This window comes from Falco naumanni, chromosome 14 (assembly GCF_017639655.2).
Source record: "Falco naumanni isolate bFalNau1 chromosome 14, bFalNau1.pat, whole genome shotgun sequence".
In the NCBI taxonomy this organism is placed as follows: domain Eukaryota; kingdom Metazoa; phylum Chordata; class Aves; order Falconiformes; family Falconidae; genus Falco; species Falco naumanni.
Window position 1 is genome coordinate 14992562 of NC_054067.1, and position 21869 is coordinate 15014430.

A 21869-nucleotide genomic window follows, 5' to 3' on the forward strand; every position below is an offset into this window, starting at 1 on the left:
CTCATCCCCATCTGCCAGCCATCCAAATGTCCCCATGGTGGGAGGAAAATGGAGTGACCAGAGGAAACAGCTCACCTTGCAGACTGCTTTTTGCCTAGGGATGCTACCAAGTCACAAAAAAACCTGAGCAAGACCTTGTGCTGACACTGAATAACCTTTCCGTTTCAATAGTTTCACATGTGGGATGAGTGAAAACCCTTCTAGCTAGAAACAGACCCCATCCACTCTGGGAAATAAAAGTTAGGAACCAATTCCAACTCATTTTCCTGAAGGTGACCCTTGGCCTCCCAGCTGAGATAACAATGCTAATATTTATGGATGGGCTGTTCATGCCTCTGGGCACACAGCAAAAATAACTTAAATCAAAGCTTGGTAGACATCGAACAGAACTGGGGGGGGAAAAAAAATTCCTTACTTCCAACACAGCAACAATAAACCATCTCACCCACCGATGCACAAAAAAATAGCACCACCCACAATCACACATTTGGGTGAAACAAAAATGGTCTGGAGTCTTGCTGTGGTGAGTAGGCACCACTGAGGGGGACTCATCCCGAAAGGTCTGACTTGAGACAGCACACCACTTGGGCAGCCAAGCTTTACTCATTTATTTAGTTTAGCTTGATAAAAGATGCTTGAACCAAACTAATACAACCTGGCAAATTTTTACATCCCCTTCTCTCTGGGTTAGGTATCCTGTACTCCTTTCAGCCCCCATGGATGTTGTTCTAATGTACAAACCCCATCCTTATCTCAAACTGCAGAAGTTTGATGAGAATTTCTCACATATATATATATACATGTGCACAGTTACCCGGATTCTGTTTGAGAAGACATGAACTAACAAGCGAACACTATTTCTGCACACACACACACACACACACTCACCAAACCCAAGCAAGCTCAAAAACGTGGTGTACTGCTGAAAGAACACATGTCTTTCAACAGCATGAGCAGTCTGGAATAAATTGAAGCCAAGTCATCGGCAAATTACAGGCATTAGCAAAAAACTACAAGTAAAAAGCTGTGGAATGCTCCAAGAATTGCTCCAACTAGCATGGTTCCCGAGTCTACCCACATCCAGAAAATCCAGGCCGCATCTCTAACACAACACAGAGGGAGGAAGTCATCACACGGTACTAGATGCACAATTTACTGTAGTCACATGGGGAATCCAGTTCACAGCTCTGAGCACTACACTCCAAAAGATGCTCCCTTCTCCAAAACCCTTAAAAGCCACTGTTGGCTTAAGCTTGGTGGATAAGGAGATTTTCACACACCCCCAGCCCAGGAGTCCCCACTGCTTCCCAGATCTGAAGCCAACACCTGAAAAACACAACTGTAATTCATCCAGAGCTGCTGCTCCTTCCACATTTCCTACTCTTTGGCATTCAAGATGCATTCCAGATGTGAAGGAGAGTGCAAAACTTTGGTAGGCCAAGAAAATAAGTGTATGGTGAGCTCTGACACCCCAAATCCCAAATTTAAGTAACCTGCACAGTTTTTTTCCCGGTATATAAGCCACTTACCATAGACTACAGACCCTCCGCAAGAATAGTTAGGTTTATAAATAATCTTCACAGATCACTTCCTATTTTCTCCTGATTTTATTCTCAATTCCCCTTCTTTCTCAAACACAACTTTAGAACTTTACCTGCCCCCCACAACATGTCCCAGTCTGACACTGCAAGCCACAGAGGGGATGCACTGCAAAAGATCACGACTGCGCCGGCCGTATCCACCCCCTTACCACTACTTTTCTCCGAGCAGCAGCTGACAAAGACACTCTGCTGCCGCAAACAGCTGAGTTCAGCCTGGCCATGTTTACCCAGGGTCTCTTGTTCCACAGATCTCCGCTCCTCAGCAGCCTGAACTGTTCAGCAGAGACCTAACTTGACCCAATCTGGCAGCCAGCATTTCACAACCACTTTATGTCAGCAGTTTCAAGTACACTAATAACCATGTTTTGTTCAGTGTGACTTTCTCACTGTGAATGGCAAAATATCATTATCACCTGCAGGTTGAAGCCTGCCCTCTACCCCATTTAATAGGGAGCTGATTATGCTATTCCCCCCCCCCCCCCCCCCCCCCCCCTTTTAATAATTATGGGCTGTTGGCAGATGGCACAGCGAGGCATGGGAAGGCAGAGCGGGCTGCGCTGCCGCTGCCCACATCAGCTCCCGTGTGGTGGGCTGCTCCCGGGGACCCCGAACCCCTCGCTGCATCCCGCTCCCAGACAGCACCTAATGAGGCGTGCCTGCATCGCAGGGCACGGGGGTTAAACTGGGAGCTGCTATGAAAACAGTCCCTGGCAGTCATGGGAGCAGGAAAGCAGAGGTTAGCAGAAAAGTCGCTAAGCCAGCAACTCCAGGCAGAGCAGCCCTTGCAGCCCACCCGGCCGGGAAGCAAAGCTGGGCTTAACCCCAGGAACCCGCCGCTGCCCAAAGCCTCGTGCCAGAGCGACCCTGAACAAGGTCCCCACTGGTAAGAACTCTCTTGGAGAGACTGGGCAGCTCAGCTCTATTAACAGACAGCATCACCAGCCGAGTACTTGCCCTGCAAGGTCCCAGTCCTGTGTCCCTGAAAAGCTGAGAGGTCCAAGCTATCAGCTTACTGTAAAACGTTCCCTCTCTGAGTTTACTCAACGACACGGAAAGGAGAGCAGAGTCCAGAGCCGGACCCCAGACTGGCTGGCCCAAGGGAACGCCACAGAAGAGCTCTGGGAAGTTAACAATTGCAAGCTGAATGCCGCGCAGAGGTGCCACCTAATGCCTTGGCAGCGGTGGGGCTTGTTCACAGACCTAACTTGGCCTGACACGATGGGGAGAGACAAGATACTGCTTGTCCCAGCATGGATGCCAGCTCTGAGATTGTGGGAGGGAAGCTTCCTCCAACAGTGAAAAGGGTCTCATCTAGCTCTGCCATTTCCCCATTCAACAGTAACTTGCTCCAGTAGTAACTGGGAGTGGATGTCCAGGGAGATACAGCAAAGAAAGAGGTGACCCTCTCTGCCAGCCACAAGCAATGCCAAAGGGGACTCCTCTGACCAGAGGGGACATCAGGCACGTGCCACATAATCCCCGTGCTCAGGGACACCACAGCAGTCCCATCTTTCTTCATCCTTCACCGTGCAGGGGACGGATGCCCAGCAGACGCACGCTGCAGGACTGCATCCACGCATCGCCCGGGCAGAGGCTGAGCCCTGGAGGGTGCAACGCGCGTGCCCTGCAGCTCCCTACACCCACAGAGCACCGCACCAGCGTGCACGAGTGAGGACCTGCCACACGTGCCCTGTGAGCCCAGCACCGCGCAGGGCTGAGGTGGCACTGACTCCACACTCAGCTGCTGAAGATGGAGATGCCCCAGGTTGTCTGGCTGAGCCCAAAGAAAGCGTGGGGGAGGCCAAACTGATTTGGAAACCACCCACTCTGGAGCCATCCCTGCTGGCATGCCTGCAACTAACCTGGTTGATGTGTTTCAGCTTGTCAATAATCTGGCTGATCACTGGCTCGGGACCTTTCATCTTCACCTCATGGTTGCCAGGCTGAGCTTTTGCTCCGTTCCTTGTGATCTGGGGACTGTACCTGTGGGAGTGAGAACAGAGGAGACCACAATGTGATGGGCTAATAGACAGGAGATCTTTAAAGTTCAGTACAAACAAAAGAAATCCCAAGATAAGCACCATCCCCTTCCAAAACAGAGAGCGCAAGACAGTTAATAATGGCAAAGAAAAGGCAGAAGATTTCCATAAACATTTCTGCTCTGCCTTTGCAAACCAGCAAGATGATGTACTTGTATCACTTGAGGACAATGAAGTCCTTTCCAGTCCATTAGTAACCAAGGAAGACGTTAAACAGCATACAACAGGGATAAACATTTTCACATAACTTGCACCCAAGAGTCCTAAAAAAAGCTGGCTCAGAAATTCTGGCTCGCTCATGTTTGTTTAAAATAAATCTTGGCAGACCACAGAGACTCCAGTACAAGAGCAGTAGTGTTGTGCCCACAGCCAAAAAAAAAAAGTGAGTGGGATGACCCAGTTAACTGCAAGCTGATTAGCATAATATCAACCCCCTTGCAAAATAATTACTATCACTGATGTGTGATTTCAATAATAAAGAATTAAAGAATCAGAATATAATTAATGCTGTCAACATTGCTAATGGAAAATAGGTGTTGTCAAACAATCCTGATTTCAGTCTTTGATGAGATCCAGCCTGGGGGATCAAAGTAACTGCTTAGACAGAACATACCTTGACTTTGGTACGGTGCTGGGCTCTGCACCACACGATACCTCAATTTACATGGGTACTGGGCAAGACAGTAAAGCACCCGTAGAGCACACTAAGAGCTGGTGGAGAGATCTCCAGACGCAGGTCTCCACAGGGACCCTCACACAGCTGCCACGGCAGCTCTGCAGAGGAGGGCGGCCAAGTCTGCGCTCAGCTTTTTCATCAGCAATTAGGAAAGAAATATAACTTCACTACTGCAAAATTATGGAACGGCAGAGTTTATCAGAGCAATAAAAGTGAGGAGGGACAGAGGGATCACTGCATGCTTGCCTTTGGAGGAACACGTTTCTACACCCAGCACCTGGGCAACAGCTCGTGACGCTCAGGACGTGAGACAAGCATATCTGCACCAACCTCAAACTTGGCTTCAGGACCAGAGCAAGCGGCTGCTGCCACCAACTGCTGGCAGCCACGGCAGTGGCACAGAGCACACTGGTGCCTTCTCGAGCTGTGGGTTGTTGGAATTCATCACAGCCCCAGTGATGGGGTACGCTACAAGCACAAACCAAGTCCTCATCTCCAAGAGCTGACAGCCCCAGCACATGCTGCCAAATGCCAGCACAGCCTACGAAATTGAGATTGCTGAGATAATGCCAAGCATCAGTCTGCTCTACGCTACGTACGACTGTTGTTCCAGTGCCGTGGGTAAACATGATGAATATTCCTTTCTCTCCTTTCTGCGACTCATCTCCTACACATCGTGTCCTTACCCAGCTCCCAGCACCAGCCCCAGCAACTGCCTCCCTGTCTGCCAGCTCCCCGCTTCCCTGCCCACTAATCTTTCATCCCCAGGCTGCCGGGCGAGCTCGGGCGATGACAGTTGGCCCATTTCACAGAGGCTTTGGGAAGTGGGACTTCAGCAGGGATTTACAGGAGGGGAGGGAGATGGGAGGGATGGTGGGGCCAGCTCAGAGAGGATGTTTGCTAGGGGAGAAAGGCATCGGGACACTCAGCCACGACAGCTGTTGGGGCACACTGAGGGTTTTGGGGGTACACAGGGGGCTGGCCCCACTTCAACTCTAAATTAGGAATGAGACTCACTCAGACGTGTGGGGATACAAAGGCAACCCTGGATTTATACTGGTGCAGCAGGAATCTGCCCTGACCTGAAACGTTCGCATCATTTAGAATGCAGGACTGAGGCTGATTTCCACTCCGAGGCTTTTTCAGAGCAGGAGCTGTACATCCAGGAGCACTCCGCATCCCCAGCCCGGTCCCCAGCGCTGGGCACTCCCCATACAGGTGAGGGCTGACGACCCCATGAGATGCTTCATAAAGATGACAGATGAAGATGAGAGAAAGGAGGTGTTTGTGCCTCTAACAGAACGGCACATGCCTGCATATATACCTGTTACCAGGTATAAAGAGCTTGTGCAAGTACAGGAGAAGCATCACTGCAAAGCAGAGACATCAACTTGGGTCTCGCAAGCCCCACCAGCTCCTCAGCACCGGAGCAGCTGCCTGCCCACCCTGCAGGGCTCCAGCTGCAGCACCGTGCTGCTCAGGCGTGAGGGACTGACCCCAACAGCTCTGTTCTCCACCCAGACACCTGTCCCCATGCTGAGGCCTCCCATTAGGACTCAACATTTTGCAGAACAAGTGCTTTTTTTTTTTTTTTTTTTTTTTTTTTACTTTTTAATAGTTGCATTACCCTGGGAAGTACAAAACACAGCTACACCTGAGACACAATAGCTCCCAGTTCAGAAAAGCACTTAGACGTGCAGTTAGAGGCTTGTTGTAGGCTGAAAGCTAAGGAACTGGGAGAAGTGGAGCCAGAGAGCGCCAGGCGGGATGGCAGCTTGCAGCAGCCGGTAGCCAGGAGAAGGTCTGGCCTCCTGGCAGGGATGGGAGGCAGGACCACATGCTCCGAGCACCATCTCGTGGGAAGACACTGCTGCCGCAAGCACAGTCCTGCCTGGCTCTGCAGATGCTTGGGCTTAACTTTTTGCAGGGGAGTAAGGCATTGGGAGCAGTGAACTCTGTCACACAGTCACTTAAAGCCACCGTGCCAACCCCACAAACACATCTAGTGACTGAACGTAAACATCCACAAGACCCATGGCTTTTTAGGTGCCGAAGAAATTACCGTTTTCAGTGTTCGCTGTAAATTTAATTTAAAACACTCTTCCGAACTTTAAAGTACATGGCTGAAAAGTCCCGTGTGGTTTAAAAGATTTAACTAGCAGGATAAATCTCGCACAAGCAAGAGCAGAACCTAGCCCATTTGATGTACACCAAAATTAATACAATCTCTCTCCTAAATAGTTTTATACAGAGAAACTCAAATAGCTTGGGTTTGCGTGGGTGAAACTCCCTCTGAAATCCACACGGTGACTGCCAGAGAGGATTTCTGTAACCTACACAACATCGTGCAGGAGGCAGGAACACAGTACCACAGTGTTGTTTTGTACACCACAGTAGTACGCCATGACTATGTGTCCAAAGACTGAAATTGCTCTCCAGAAGGCTCCACTGGGGTGGTGAGGCCCTCAGATCACCTTCCTCTGAGCAAAAAGTCTACCAGAGAAGGAAGCAAACCTGAAGGCATTTGCAGAGGGATCTCTCCCTAAAACAGTGATGCTGGAGAAGCAGGGTGCCACCACCTGGGTGCTTCCCACCTGGCCAGCTATGAAGGTACATACTAGGGCCAAAATGAATCATCTGCGTTATTCCAAGAAGTCATTTGAAGTAGCAAGGCAGGGGGGACTGCAAGCTGCACATCTGTGAGCATGAGTCGCAAAGAAGCAAATGCACAGGGGTGTGCTACATCCGACTAGCCTGAGACATGCTCCTGTGTGCCTTGGGTGCTTCAGGACACACTGTCCCTGTGTTGCTGAGCCAAGGCCCCCCAGTGTACCCAGGTATGAGGGGGACACAACTCACCCTCCGCTGGGCTCCTCTCTGCCCCCGCACCAGGGCCAGGATGGCAGGCACTCAGCCATATGGGATGCAGCCAACCGAAAGGGTTAAAGACTTTGAAATGTAGCTTCAGTGAGAGATGAGCATTCCTGAAATGCCAGAAAAGCTAGAAAAGGCAGCTGGCACCCCTCCCTGCAGCCTGGGCTGAGCAGCCAGGCCTTATTATGGCAGAGAGATGCTTTTGCAGTCTCCACCAAGCTGGAGGATGGGGGACTCCTGGAACAGTCCCAACGCAGGCTCCCCTGCATCCCTTGTAAGCTGCTGCAGGGCTGGCAGGCTCGCAGGTCCCACTGCAAAACCAAGCCAAAGCATCACCTTCCTCCCATGGTCTCCAGCCACAGCGCAGAAAAGGAGAAGTCTCAGAGCTATCTCGAGCTGCTTTCAACATATGCCAATAAAACGGCCCCTTCCACAGAACACTTGTGCCACCCCATGAAACCCACGACATACCTCTGCCATGGTGATACCGGCACTGAACAGCAAAATATGCACAGTGGTTTAAGTCCACCCCATGGTCCCAGGGGGTCCCTGCGCCAAAGGGATATCAGTGTTGCAACATGAGCATGGTCTGGCTTCCACTTCACAAGCAAAGCTCAAAATACTTTCCTCTTTGACGTGTCTCAACGTCAGCCAGCATGCATCTCCTTGCTCGGGCTCCCTGGGTATGGGCTCTTGCTGGGGACATGGTATTTTCCAAAGACAAATGTCACATTGTAAAATGTGCTGATAAGCAGCCCTCACTAAAAATGGTCTTAAAGACAACCACTGGATGAAAACACTAATGATCTGAGGTCTTCTGTTGGGGACAGCCCAGCTACAGACCCTTCCTGCTCCTTCTCATCCCCCAGCCATAAATTACAAGGTATGCAGTCAAATTAAGGGATTTCCCCCTCCTCTCCTCCCCACCATCCACAAACGTTTCCTGTGAACGTTTGGTCATTCCTGTCCAAATGCAGCTCTTTCCAGGCCCTCATTTCAGAGCAAGGAAGACAAGATGACAAACGCAATTTAAATATATGGCAATGAATGTAAAATGCACGTTCATCCTACTTGGCCGTGCTAGGCTTAAAGATGAGTTACTGCAATGCCTGATGTGATTTAGATAAAGTAATCCTGTAAGTCAAATATAAAGAATTACACCTTTTAGAAAAATGAAAATAACTTCATTCAAACAACAATTAATTTATGCCTGCTTTCCAGTTGCAAAGTATTCATTCAAATGCAGTCCCACAATTTAAACAGCACGGTGTCCCTTGCAGGTTCTTCCCTACCATCTCTGTTCACTGAATCCTACTTGTCTGAGGGAGAGGATGGGGGACAAACACAACACAGGCTGCTACAAGACAGGACTACAACACAAGACAAGGGGTTTACATTGCACAGGACTTCATAACCAAGCTGGAGAGAGCAGCGTTTCCAGCACCCACAATCCCCTGATGCTGCTCTGCATTTCGAGATGAGACTTACTACAGGCCACGTGGGCTGGTGACACAAAGTCCTCACCACATAGGAGGCACAAAGATAAGAAAAAGGGGAGACAGGAAAGAAAAGTGTCTCCCCCCACACTCCCTGCAGGATCTCAAGTCTTCTCTCCAGCTGGTTTTCATGAGTTAGTGAAGGTGGGCACAGTGGTGATAGCAACATTTTACTGTCTCTGGCCCTGCTACCTTTTGGTTTAGTGGGACAACTTAGTGTCACATCAGTGGTGTGAGTGGCAGGTGCCAAAAGGCTGGAAGAGCTGCTTCCAACCCACTCATCCCACCCTGCAGACAGGGAGTAACTCCTGGGTGAGTCCATAAGCCTCCAAGAAGAGGTGATAACTTCTTTCCCTGATAGTTTTCTCTCTAAAGAGAGAATTTCCAGAGATACCTGGTCAGTCATAGCAATTGCTCAGAGGTGGGCTGGGTGTGGGGTGCAGGTCCACCTCAGCTGTCCTCTTCCATATGGAGTGTGTGGTCCCACCATCCCTTAACCATATGCAGACATCTGTTACACGGTGATGCAAGTGGCAGGAGAGAGGAGGGGTGTATAGCTCTCAGGTGCCTTCCTGGATTGCAAGATGCACCCAGTTGCTTGATTGCAGTGAGTGCTAGCACTCATTGCAGGGTTTGCAACGCCACAACCGATTTACACCACCAGCAGCCCTGAGCAAGCTTCTTCAAAAGCAACCAGAAGGATCCAACGCTCTCAGTGGGGAAAGTTCTCACCTAAATAAAAAGGAGCCACTTTCTGCTGGTTTTCCAAATACCAACACCTTGCAGCCTGGTCTCAGTACCATGACAGCCCTCCGAGATGCTGCTGTATCAGTTCCCCACCAAAGGGCAGTGGCTGCCTCTTCCCAACCTCCCTGTGCAATGTGCTGCAGCTGGTGAGCGTGCTGCAGATGTTAGTTTGGTGGTAAACGTGAAGTCTCAGGTAATGACCTGGTTCTGGAATATGGAGGAACAGCAAAAGCTGTAATATTCATAGCAAAACAACAGGAGTCTGTAGCATAAAAAGGGCAGCCTGAAGTCTCCCTCCATTCCTACTTAAGTTCAAGACAAATAGATTATGGAAAAATTGGCTAAACCTGAGACCAAGCAGCAGGCTTAACAGAGGAAGATTCATGATCTTAATTTCTGAAATACTCTGGAAACAATTATGGCCACTCAGTAACCCACTGAATTTGCCTACTACCCTTTCATTATAGCTTACATTTGCTACAAAGCTGTGTTTTATGTGCTTGAAAAGTTACACAGCCTCACTCTTTGGGGACTCCATTGTATCAGATATTTTGCAGCACTGCCAGAAATAACCAAACCCTTCATGAACTAAAGGGTTATTGCTGGCATGGAATTTCCTTTGTTCCAATTACAGAATCTCATTTTTCTCTCTTGCTTCCAATTGTGCTTTCATTGTTTATGATTTGTATGATTAAAACAAACCGCAGTTCATTGGCAACAGCAGGGAAATCTGAGACTTCTAGCTTGAAGAAGAGAATCTGGCAAGGTGCTAAAAATATATTAATTTGGAATTGGTATAAAGAGCACAAGGCTTATGCCGGTGATAGAGATTACGGTACAAGTTTGTCCTGAGAAATTTGGAAATGGCAGAATCTAATACTTAACATGCTTACAAGTTTTGCAGTGGGCAAATGTTGCTGTCATTCTATTCAGAACAGCTTGAAAGGAATATATACGCATGTAAGCAGATTATTAAACTCTGAGAATCTAGATTTTTAATAGGCTTTTAGTATTAAATGCAGCAAAACCCTCATACGATATATAAGGCTCACCTTGGAGATTCAGACACCGAACTCCCATAGGAACTGAGATGAGTTCAGTATCTCAACACCCACTTGACTTAAGCTGAAGTCTTTAAATGAGCTAATTATTCAGTCAGGACTTCAGCGATAAGAATCACCCTCTGGTTTTTCTCCACATTGGATGGAGATAAGAGATGCTGGACGACATCTTCTCACCACCGGGCACCACCAGCGGCACCACCAGTGTGAGGGCAGACGGGAGGATGGGGCATGAAGACAGAGGTAAGGAAGGTCATGATAGCAACCCTTGCCTAGGCAGTTTTAAGCTGCTGCACACCCACCCTGCCTACATGTCCAGCCCCTGCTACCTCAGGGAAGTGCCTGTCAATTAACTGAGTCCAGGAAAGCTGCAAAGAGGTGCACAGGGATGCAGAGAGACAGAGGGAGATCCAGAAGGTCTCGTCACCAGCTACCACGAACACCCAAGCACCGTGACTCCTCAACAAGCTCTTCACAAGTGGTGCAGTGTGCCATGGGTGGATTTGGCTGTGAACTTTTGTGGCATCCCATAAAAGCACAATATGTTTTTGCACACTTTGACAAGTGTGAAAAGCAATAATGCGTTGTCTTATTTTTTCTTCCCACTTTGGCTTATGTTCTTTACGCAGCAACAGCACAGCAAAAGACACAGGCACTGCTCTGCGTGACCAGAAAAATCAACCTTCCTTGTATGGTTGCCACTGTTTGCACACTGTTATTTCAAGGCACCATGTCCTAAACCCACATAAGGAATGGCAATTGAACTATTAACCCGCAGGTTAATAACAAACCTCAGGAAGGAGGATGAATTCTCACCATTAGATAGTCCAACTCGGAGAAGTAAATGAGATGGACAAAGGACCACAAAGTAAGACTCAGTAGAAGAAAATGAGGGATGAATCACAATAACATGCTAGAATACACACAGCAGGATAAGTGATGCTCACCCACCAGCAGAACACATTGCATTTCATCCCCATCACAAGCCACGGCGTAGAAAGCCCCCACTCAGCAGGTCCTCACAGCTCCTGATTTCAGAGGGATTACAAGGGGCTGCACCAGGCAAGGAGTGCTCCCGCTGCATGCACAACCCTGCTCCATCAGTGGGAAATCTCAAAAACCAGGGATGAAACAAGAACATAGCTCAAGCAGAGTTAGATCTTGATCACCACGACAAGCGAAGTAGAGTCCGCATAGGACTGCACTGAAATGGCAGGAGAAAAGCACAATAAAATCCTCCAGCCAGCTGCATTGCTTCGGCATCCCAGACGAACACGCCACGTTCAGTCAGGGCAGAGGGAACTAAGGGCAAGGAGGAAGTGCAGGATGGTCCAAGGCTGAAACTGGGAAATGAGACCCAGTGAAAAGGCATTGTGCATGTCCAGTCCGCAGCAAGGAGTGCTGGTAACAAAGCACTGACACAGTGCTGATAACAACGCACTGGGATAAACAGGACAGCATTAATAGATTCAGAAAAACCACAAAAGGAGCAGCATCGGGTGCAGAAGGGATTGTTTGCATCAAATAGCAGGATGCACATTGTCGGTATTGTCTGGTACTTGAGTGCTTTGACAAGTAGCTGTGAAGTTGCTATTCCAGGCTTGATTTAACATGTTACAGGAAAAGAGCTTAGAATAACTAGCAAATTTTGTCATGATAGAGAGGTCAGGAAATGGATAACCCAGTAAGACTCCTCTCTAACTTAATTAACGCTCAGGTACTGCATTAAAGTTGTGAGAGGTAAATAGCCACAAAGCCTACAGGAATGCCACCAAGGCCCAGATGTGCCCATAAGGATGCTCACACCGAGGTCACTGACACAGCCGTGCCCGGTTTTATCCATCACCTCCAGACAGAAACATGGCATCCACCCAACCATCGCTCTCCCCTGGGTCTTCACCTGATGCTGCAAAGCCATCAGCAGCTTCAGCAGGTGCTTTCTAATGCACGCCTAGGGTAAGCACCTCATCATGCTACAGGAACCGCTAGGCATCTCCCTCAAGCCCCAGCTGCCCCTCCACAGGGACATGGGTGGTCTTAGACCTGCCTACAGATGTCCCAGAAACGTGAAGGGGTCTCAAGGCTGCATGTGGTGCCCATGCTCAGGCAACTCAATCCTGTCCCACAGTGAAACATATCCAGCTACAGCGACCACACACAGCAGGTTACATGCAAGGAACGAGCATCTCCTCCGGTCCAGCCTGCTGAACTTTCAGTCAGGAAGATCTGATTTACAAAAGCCAATATCCAACAAAGCAAGAGGGGAAACACTAAGATATAAAGTATATTTTACATTCACAAAACCTAGAAAATCAGACTCTTCTTTCCAGCAGCTGTTATACACGTGGGACAACTAAGGTCAGCATCCTGAAATTAATACTAGCTATTCAAAAAACACCAAGTTTCTTGCAAAAAGTGGCAAGATGGTGTTTGATGACCAACAAGCGCACATCGATCCAGCAGGAGAATTGCTGTTGCCGCGCCAAAAACACTCCAGTACATAACGCACATTCTCAGAGCAGCTTGCAGAGCTCCTACACGGTGAACAGCTGCTTGGCTCCCTCTTGGGGAAAAACACTGAAATAAAGAAACTGGTGGTTTGGGGTATCGAGCAGCATTACCTTAAATGCTCCTGATTTTCAGGAATCCTCCCAGACTCTCTGAAAGAGATGCCACGCTGGGAGGTCCAAGCACATGAAGCAGTTTTGGCTCCACGTGAAGCAATGCAACTGGCTTCAGAGACCATTGTAACTACATGTTTGCTCCCGAAACATTCTGCAAATAGGTCCTGGGAGAACAGCACCCTGGGCCATGATCTTCATTCAGCTTTATTTAGCTGAGTTCCCCCCTGGTAGTTTCATTGGCAGAAACACCACCAGGTACGAGACGCTTTCTCAGCCCGTGGAGAGGAGAGGGTCACCCTGGGAAGCGTTATGGCTGCAGAGGGTAGTCTTTGCTTATGACAGCTCACCGGGGCCACAGACAGTGGCCTCGGTCCAGGTCCTGCTGATGGCACAGCTGGGTGAAGTGGCAGCAGTGGAAAGGTGCTGAGTCTAGATCCTCCCGCAAATGTAAGTTCAGAGTTGTTTGCAGATTAAACATGACTTTAGACGATAGCTGCCTTCAGCTTCCTGCCGAGAGTACCAGGGAACCGTCATGGGCACAGATGTCACCCTAGGTCCCCAGGTGACACAGAAAGGCAGTCGATGCGTTTAAGGGGCAACAGCTACTTCCATTTTGTGCATCCATTCATTTGCTCTCCCTCCTGAACACCCTGCCTTCACAGGGGGGTCCAAACCCCCTCCTCCATGTGAGCCACCACCCCCACTGCTCTCCTTGCCCAGACAGCAAGTCTCCCCCTCCAGGACACCATTGATGTCCCTGGGAGGGGATGGGGGATTTAACTCTCAGCACCCCTCTCTGCTAGCAGCAAAAAACTCCAGTATCTGCCAGCTGCAAGGGAGCTGTTGCTAATATTCCATAGGAGATGGCAGAGTTGGTGACATCTGTGCAATAGACCAGAGGGGGCAAGGAGGAGAGGAGTGGAAAGGCACGCTCTCTTCTGGCACAGCAGAGGATTTAATCCTCAACAGAGAGGCAGCCAGACACTGAAGTCTTGGTGCCCCCTTCAAGCACACACACCATCCTCTCCCTGCCTCGCCCCCTCCGCATGCCATGGCACCTACGTGACCTTCCATTTCATGCCACCGACGCTGGAGCATTGCAGCGGGGGACCTAGGGTGACATCTGTGCCCATGACGGTTCCCTGGTACTCTCGGCAGGAAGCTGAAGGCAGCTATCATCTAAAGTCATGTTTAATCTGCAAACAACTCTGAACTTACATTTGCGGGGGGATCTAGACTCAGCACCTTTCCACTGCTGCCACTTCACCCAGCTGTGCCATCAGCAGGACCTGGACCGAGGCCACTGTCTGTGGCCCTGGTGAGCTGTCATAAGCAAAGACCTCACACTACGTCCCCCTCCTACAAAGCTGCAGTGTTTATAGCACTGTTTAAGAAATGTTAATTAACAACTAGTGAGATAATACCAAAATAATTTTTTTTCCCAATTGAATTTCTCACTTAGTCATGGAAACTCAAGATTTTGCAGAAATAAGTACAAATAGAGGACATTTTGCCTTAGGCAAAGTAAGTACTTTTCATTAAGTGTGTGATCTTAGATGCTTGAGCAATTTTTTTCAAAATATAGTTTGATGCTATTTTGGTCCTTTCAGTGTTTCAGGTCAGTATTGCAAGCACAGGCTAATTACCACCTGAGGTTACTGATCAAGAAGTCGTAATTAATATCTCAACATTTCACCACTTCCTGATTTTATTTCTATTTCTTCCCTGACGCAAACTACTTAATAGCAAAGGATGCTTTGCAAAGTAGGGTGATTAGAGGAAATTTATGTATCATTATAAAAAAAATTTCCAAGGTCTATTTCCACATTCTTTAACACTCCCCAAGGGGCATCTTTTGCAAGAAAAACCTCCATTTCTATTAACGCTTCCTTCCCCTTTATGCTACGATTCCTGTATTTGCCTGTCCTGATTAACCTCACACTTACCACCGGCACATCCTCAGAACTGGCAAGTGGGGCAGGGAAAAGCAGCCGGGGCACAATCTGGACCCTGGGGTGAACGGCTCCATCCAGAGAGGGCAGCCAGGGCTCAGCTGTGAGAAGACGGTCAGACGGCAACAGTGGCACCACCAGAGCTCAGCGGTCCTGACCTCCTCCAACACAGAGCCAAGGCCAAGGGGAAGACCATCTTGTTGGGCTTCTTTGTCCCTCCCTGGACGGGGCAGGGGATGCCAGCCATGCTGTGCTGCTACCACTGCATGGAGCCAGGCTGAAGACGTCCCCACCCCAACGAGGGGCAATGCCCCCCACATGGGCTACTGGAGAGGAGCTACCCCTGGTACCAGGAGCACGGCTGCACTGCTGCAGGTCTCCTCTCTATGGCTCACCACTACGAACCTACCCTGACCAAAACCAGCTACGGCTGCAGAGTTTTCACAGCACAGTACAGAAAACTCAGTGGAGGGCAGCACACAACCACTTCTACTCTCCGTGCAGACTTTGCACATCCATCCGAGCTGCAGCGCAACTGCAGGACGCCAGCTCTGCAAAAGGTTTCTTAAGGGAAAGAGCAGCACCCTGGTCACAGACTACTCCAACGCCTGGTGGTTAACACAAGATAAGCAGTGCTGGGGAGAGGGAGGGGAAGGGAGACGTGATTCACCTCTCCACGACTTCTTGTCCGTTCCAGCAAAGAGTGTCGTTCTGAACAGCAGAGCTGTGGTTGCAGATGTATTCTGGCAAGCTGCTGTAAAAACTGCTGTGGAACTTCAGCTTCGTAATGAGTTCCCTGGAAGAAAGGGGAGGAAATGGTGCTCAGTTAAAAAGATGAAAAGAAGATGGGGTCAGTGCATTTTAACCAGTAAGGGTCGTCACACAAACACAAGAAAGCAGCTGGGTGCAAACAAACCATGAAGCATTGGTCTTATTTCTGTAGTATGTCAAGTAGCTTTTTCCATCATCCTCAATGTTAATCAGTCAAGGGCTGAGTCCATGTTTCTTAGGGCAAAGATGCATGTGAGGAGAGGGATGCTGGGGCGGCAGAACCTCAGCCCAACCATGCAGCATGCCAAAACCAGAGGAAAGCACCTAAGGAAAGGTGCTGCTGGCTCAGGCCATGCATACAGGGACTGCATCAAAGCAGCAAGCGCCCAGGCTGCCAGCAGTCCCCTCTACCTCACAGAAGGCAACAGAAGCCCCTCAGGAAAGGACAGCCTTGTCACTTTGTCTACCTGACATCGGCCATCCAACATCCCTGCAAGGGCAAATGGCATTTTTGGTGGCAGACCACAGCAGTCACTCTCAGCATAGACCTGTACAGGTGGGTTACACTGGGTTTCATGCTGCACTGTTGAAAATACACCATTTTTAAGGAGTACACTGGGCTGGCCGTGGAGTCACAGCCGGCATTCGAAGGAACACGTTACACTCAGCAAAACGGCTCTGCCCCAGAAGGCAGGAGGAGCTGCAGGAGCAGTGCTTGAGCCAGACAAGAGGAGACCCCCACCTTGTGCTCCCCCTTCCCAGCACCAAGGAACCTTGTCCCCAGCAGGTCCCCTTCAGCAGCCGACCAGAGGTGCCAGGACAGTCTGACCTAGGGGACACTGCCAGCCGCCAGAAAGGGGACAGGGGCTGCCCCAGGGTCTGTCCCCTCAGGGGCACTCAGCAGCTGTCACTGGGAAACACTGGCAGATTATAATTCGGTAAATGGCATAAAAAGTATGATAATATGAATAGCAGGGACTGGAGGAAGTAAGACTTGGCCTCAGAGTCTCCTGGCTTGGGTTCAGCACGTTTCCCCCTTTGGCAAGGGGTTAGTTCTTGGCCGCCTTCCTCCCCAGGAGGAATGATGAGGGGTCAGCACCTCGAGCTAGGGAGCCCTCTCAGGGGCATCCCCTTGGCCCCACAGCGGTGGGACCTCCATGCCCTGCCAGCTGCGGGGAGCTGCCCAGCCATGCCAGGCTGTCAGACACAGCAGGCTTAGGCAGGCTGGGGTGCAGGGGGGTGCCCAGCTCCCTCCACCCCTCTTTACTCGGGGATTTCGCGGGGCTCTCTCTCCAGACGAAGCCCCTGACTGCCAGCTGGGGGCAGGCGAAACACGGAGAAGCCGCCCCAGTGCCAGCAAAGGCAGCCTGCGCTGCGCTGCTCTGACTTTTTTCTAGCGAGGAGCCTGTTTCTGCCCTGGTGGGACTGACACAGCCAGCGCAGGCAGAGCCAGCAGCTGATGAAGGCAGGGGGGCACCCAAGTCCTCCTTTGGGTCACCACAAGGCAGCCTGCCAGGGTATCACAGACACCAACCCGCCCGTCACTGTCCATGCCAATGAACAAGCCCGATCAGTCAAAGCCCCTCCAAAGGGTGGGAGTTCAGCCCACACCCCCCCCTGCATAAACTGGAAGGGTGCTTCAGACATTCACCTCCCGCATGAACCACCTCCTACGGCCACCTCTTCCCCTGGGCTTACAGTGGGGCAGGAGGTCCAACCAACACCATCTTGAAAGCCGAAATGAGGCAAGACCTGGGTCTTCAGTTACGCCAAACCCTGAGCAGGACAAGCTTTACGCTGCCCATCAACACACAGCTCCTTACATCCTAGATACTGCCTTGCTTCCCATCCTGCAGACCCCGGCAGCGCTGGGGAGAAGGGAGGGAAGAAAACTACCAGGCAGCAGAGCTCCCCACCGGGCAGGAGAAACTCCATATCTGCAGGTATGAGCTCATGTAATTCATCGCAGCAGATTTCATTAGACTTCACAGTCCTCAAAGGACATCTCTGGCAGAGCCTGGGCTGTGTAACCCTCCGATGTGTTGAGACAATGGAAGAATGCAAGCCCTGGTGATATATCTCATGGGAACCGTATCAAGAATGTGGCCCTGTTACTCTTTAAAGAGAAATCCATCCAACTTTATCTATCCCATTCCAAAAACTGCCAAGCTTGCCTGTTTCTCTTCCGCAAGGATTTTACTGCCGTCTTGAATACAAGAAAAGGCATCGCATGCCTCTGGGTGTGCTTTCGGATCCAGGGGGGAGACGCATCCCCCCGACACAGCAGTGTAAGCTCACTGAATTACAGCTTCCATTTACAGAGGGAAGGAAGCAAAGGGTGCAGTGCCAGCAGTGGAGCTACCTGCTTCGCTTTGAAAATATTCAGTAAAATGCTGTTAAAATTCCTGGACTACCATAAAGACTGCACACAATAAAAAGGGAAATAAGCCCCCCTTACCTACACACACAGTGTTACATGCAGTGTTTCAGGCTCGAGCGACCATTTCCACCTGTAACTACACCTGTATTTGTGGCACTATAGCAGTGCCCAAGAGACCCAGACAAGGCATTAGTGTATGAACCTGGGTGCCTGGTGCATTGCAAAATAGTAAAACAAAGAAGAAAAGCAGAAGGCAGTTTTACAGTAGTGTGGTTTTTTTTAAAAAAAAAAAAAAAAAGAGGGATGCACTCTGTGAGAACACACTTGTAGACACTTTGCTGCACTTCAGAGCTACCTGTAGAGTAGCTCTGATGTTCAGAGTCAAAACCAGCTGCAGGTTTATGGGCAAGGGAAACAAGGAGCTCTTCCACCTGCTTCCACCTGGCCAACCCATATGGCAACCGCTCCTGCAGCCCATCCCGCAGACACCATGCTCAGCCCAAGCACTCTCACCTCCTCCTGCTCGACAAAGTTTCTTCTTGCTCAACATGAGTCACCTTCATGACCTTCTTGTCAATGAAAAGGTCTTCGGGGTAATTAGCCGATCGATACTGCCTCTGCTGAGCGTGGCCACACAACCGGCTGATCTGGAAAACACAAACACAGCAGCATGAGGAAACGTTGGGACCAGAAACGCTGCAGGAAAACAGCCGAGGTGCACGCTGGCACCTGCATGGGAGCTGCTCTGTCGTCCTGTCATCCCCATCTCCCACAGCTCACACAAGCACCTGAAAGCAAACTACCGCCCTAAGGATGCAACTCTGCTCTTGAACGAACCTGCCCTGTGGGAGAGAAGGCAGGGAACTCCAAGTGAGATTTTTGGGTATCACAGTGCCCCTGTGGCTATCAAAACCCCTGAGCTGCAGGCATGGCCAGCAAGTGTCCCTGTGCCCAGTTACCCTCATGCTGGCAGAAGGGGGCTGGAGATGTTCCCTGCTCCTTCCTTGCTGCAAGCAGTAGCATCTCAGGACTGTACACTCCAGCTCTCTAGCCAGACTTTAGGAAACACCTCCCCTCTGAAGGTAAATCTTAAGACCCTGGTTCTGCACCTCAAGGCAGCTCAGCATCCACACGGGCTGCGCTGCAGGTGCCCAGCGAAGAGCATCACACACATTGTTACTAATTAAAAAAAAAAAAAATCAAGGTCTAAAATACAGCAAGCATTGTGGCTGCAGCCCAGTCATACCATGGGAGGTCTTGATTAACAGGGCTCTGCTAATGACACAAATTAGCTCATTAGCATACAGATGATTTGGTAACCGGCTGCAGCAGCGAGGGAAAGAATCCAAAATGCCTCATTAAAGCTCTCCTGCATGGCCACTGTCCCGAGACTTAGCCAGCAGCGCTGCGGCTGCTGCTGCAGTCCCTGCTGCAGATGGACTTGCAGCCATTTCCTTCTCTAGGAGACTACCAAGGGACAACTGTCCCCCTGAGGCACTGCCACCACTGGGAAATTCACCTTTTGAACCACCCTCTGCAGGACTCATCCATGCTGGGTTGTGAAGGTTGCTCTGCCAACTGCCAGGACCACAGAGGCACCGCAGGTAACGGCAACCCCTCTTTCCCTTGAGTCTCATCCCACCGCTTGCATCCAGGCTTGGGACCAACCACGTACCCATAAAATGCCTGTTCCTTGCAGCACTCCATTTGTCTTCACGCCACAACAAACCAAGGCAGCCAGCTAAACTCCCAGTTAGCCACACACCAGAAGCTAAAAACACAGCCCACTGCCCCAAGATACAAGTATCTGATGTGTAAAGAGAAGAGATTAATTCTATTACATCCTGCATTGGGTGGGCAAATAAATTAGTAATGTCACCTCCTTCATTATCAAGAACAGCACAGTTTGTTTGTTCAGGCTGCCATACAATGAAGACTGAAAGAGAAGCCTCCTGGGAGCCAGGCGCTGCCGTTTCATGTTCACAGAGCGGTGGGGAGAGATGCTGCCACCGGTCCCTTCTGCGCCTGCAGTTCCCTCTGCTGAATCGGCTCCTCCTGCAGCTGCCAGGGGAGCAGTTTCTCCATCATCTTACTAGGTTTTTTCTCCGTTGCCCTCCTTTGGCTGTCTTTCTTCTCTGCCTTGCCAAACCAAACTCTTGCAGAAGAACATATTAGCCCTACTGCCCTTCCTACATCATGTGGCAGGCTTGAAAAAACAGAGGGAGTCAGAAAAAATGACCACCACATGTGGGCTGTTTGCTTTGCCTTTTGGGTTCTCCTTTAGCACTCATCTCTCTCTCCTAAGATCTGCAGGTAATCCTCTGATGCAGGCAGCCAGGACCCAGAGGAAATCGTGGGGCAGCAGGAGACCTGGACAAGGACATTTAGGACACCCAAGACCCCACCGCAGGAGAATGGGTCTGCACATCCCATGCTCCCTCTGTGCTGGCTGGTGCCACCATCCCTGGAATGGGGAGCTCTGCAGGAGAACGCAAGGATGCACGAGTCTGTGGACTACCCTGCTCAAAGGTGCCCTCCAAGCCCACCGGGAGGGTCAGAGATAAGACCTGCCATGAAGCTACCCCAGGGCAACACAAGGTACGCCAGAGCTACAGGGCAGCGCACACAGAACAAGCAATGCTACAAAAGCAGCATTGCTGCACCCACGCTCTGCATGGGCATGTAAAGCCGTGGAGAGAAGTGGGAAAAGGTCGGATATTTTAAGCTGCCATTTGTGGTGACTCCCTTTGATTCTCCCCTGTGAAAAGCCCCTGCCCCCCTTCCCTTTCCAAAGCCCGCCTTTCAGCTGGTGAAGCCTATTGAACCCCAAGTCCAGAATCAAGGCTTTTTTCCCAAAGATGCTGAGACACGCTGAATGGGAGGGGAGGGCCGGAGCGACAGCATGAACAATGGCACCACCCGAGAGCATGCTTCAAACGGCAAGACGGCCGAGTGGCCGGGGGCTGCCTCATCTCCCACCCAGCACTGAAGGTATCACAGCCCCTCCGCTCCCAGCTCTTCTGCAGGAGCTGAGGCTCAGCCGCATCCTCACAGCCCCACATGGCATCTGGGTACCACAGGCTTCTGCAAGGGATGGAACCCCAGAGAGGACCATGTTAGCCCTGCCATTGGGACAGCGCAGGCAAAATCTTCATGGATGGATGGCTGGAAAGTTTGAGCAGTGCTTCCAAGTTTTTGCTTATTAATTTATTTAAGGACCAATTAACCTTTTCAGCAAAAAAAACAAACAACGCTGCAGCCCATCTTGCGAAGTCATAGTGAAATGATTGTCACATTTTAGTCAAACAAAAACCTGGCTGAGATTTGAACTTTAAATAAAGTGAGAGAATGTAAAAGTAACAGATTGCCTGCTCATTTGCAGGGGCGGCATAGCATGCACTTTTCAGGGGAGGGAAGGATTTCACAAGCCATCTGCCAAACTCTGCTGGGCCACAAGCCGTCCTAGGACAACGGCTCAGAAACCCTCTTTCAATCTTTCCCTCTTTTTGAGTCCCTGCTGTAAAATCAGGAACACATGAACCAAGATACCCAGCCTCTTCCTAAGCACTGCTATTTTAAAGGGAGCTCCAAATTTCAAAAAATCAGAAAAATACCACAGTAGGGCAGTCAGAGGAGGGACAACACAAG

The 21869-nt window shown here is 50.1% G+C and overlaps 1 protein-coding gene across 1 annotated transcript in view; it reads right to left on the minus strand.

Annotated features, from left to right (window-relative positions):
- GPC3 (glypican 3) overlaps nt 1–21869 on the minus strand; it is a 154808-nt gene that overhangs the window by 42937 nt on the left and 90002 nt on the right. The window contains exons 4-6 of the mRNA XM_040614718.1: nt 18735–18868; nt 15741–15866; nt 3464–3584 (exon numbers count right to left, since the gene is read on the minus strand). Coding sequence (XP_040470652.1) covers nt 3464–3584; nt 15741–15866; nt 18735–18868 — 381 coding nt within the window. The remainder of the gene's footprint in view (nt 1–3463; nt 3585–15740; nt 15867–18734; nt 18869–21869) is intronic.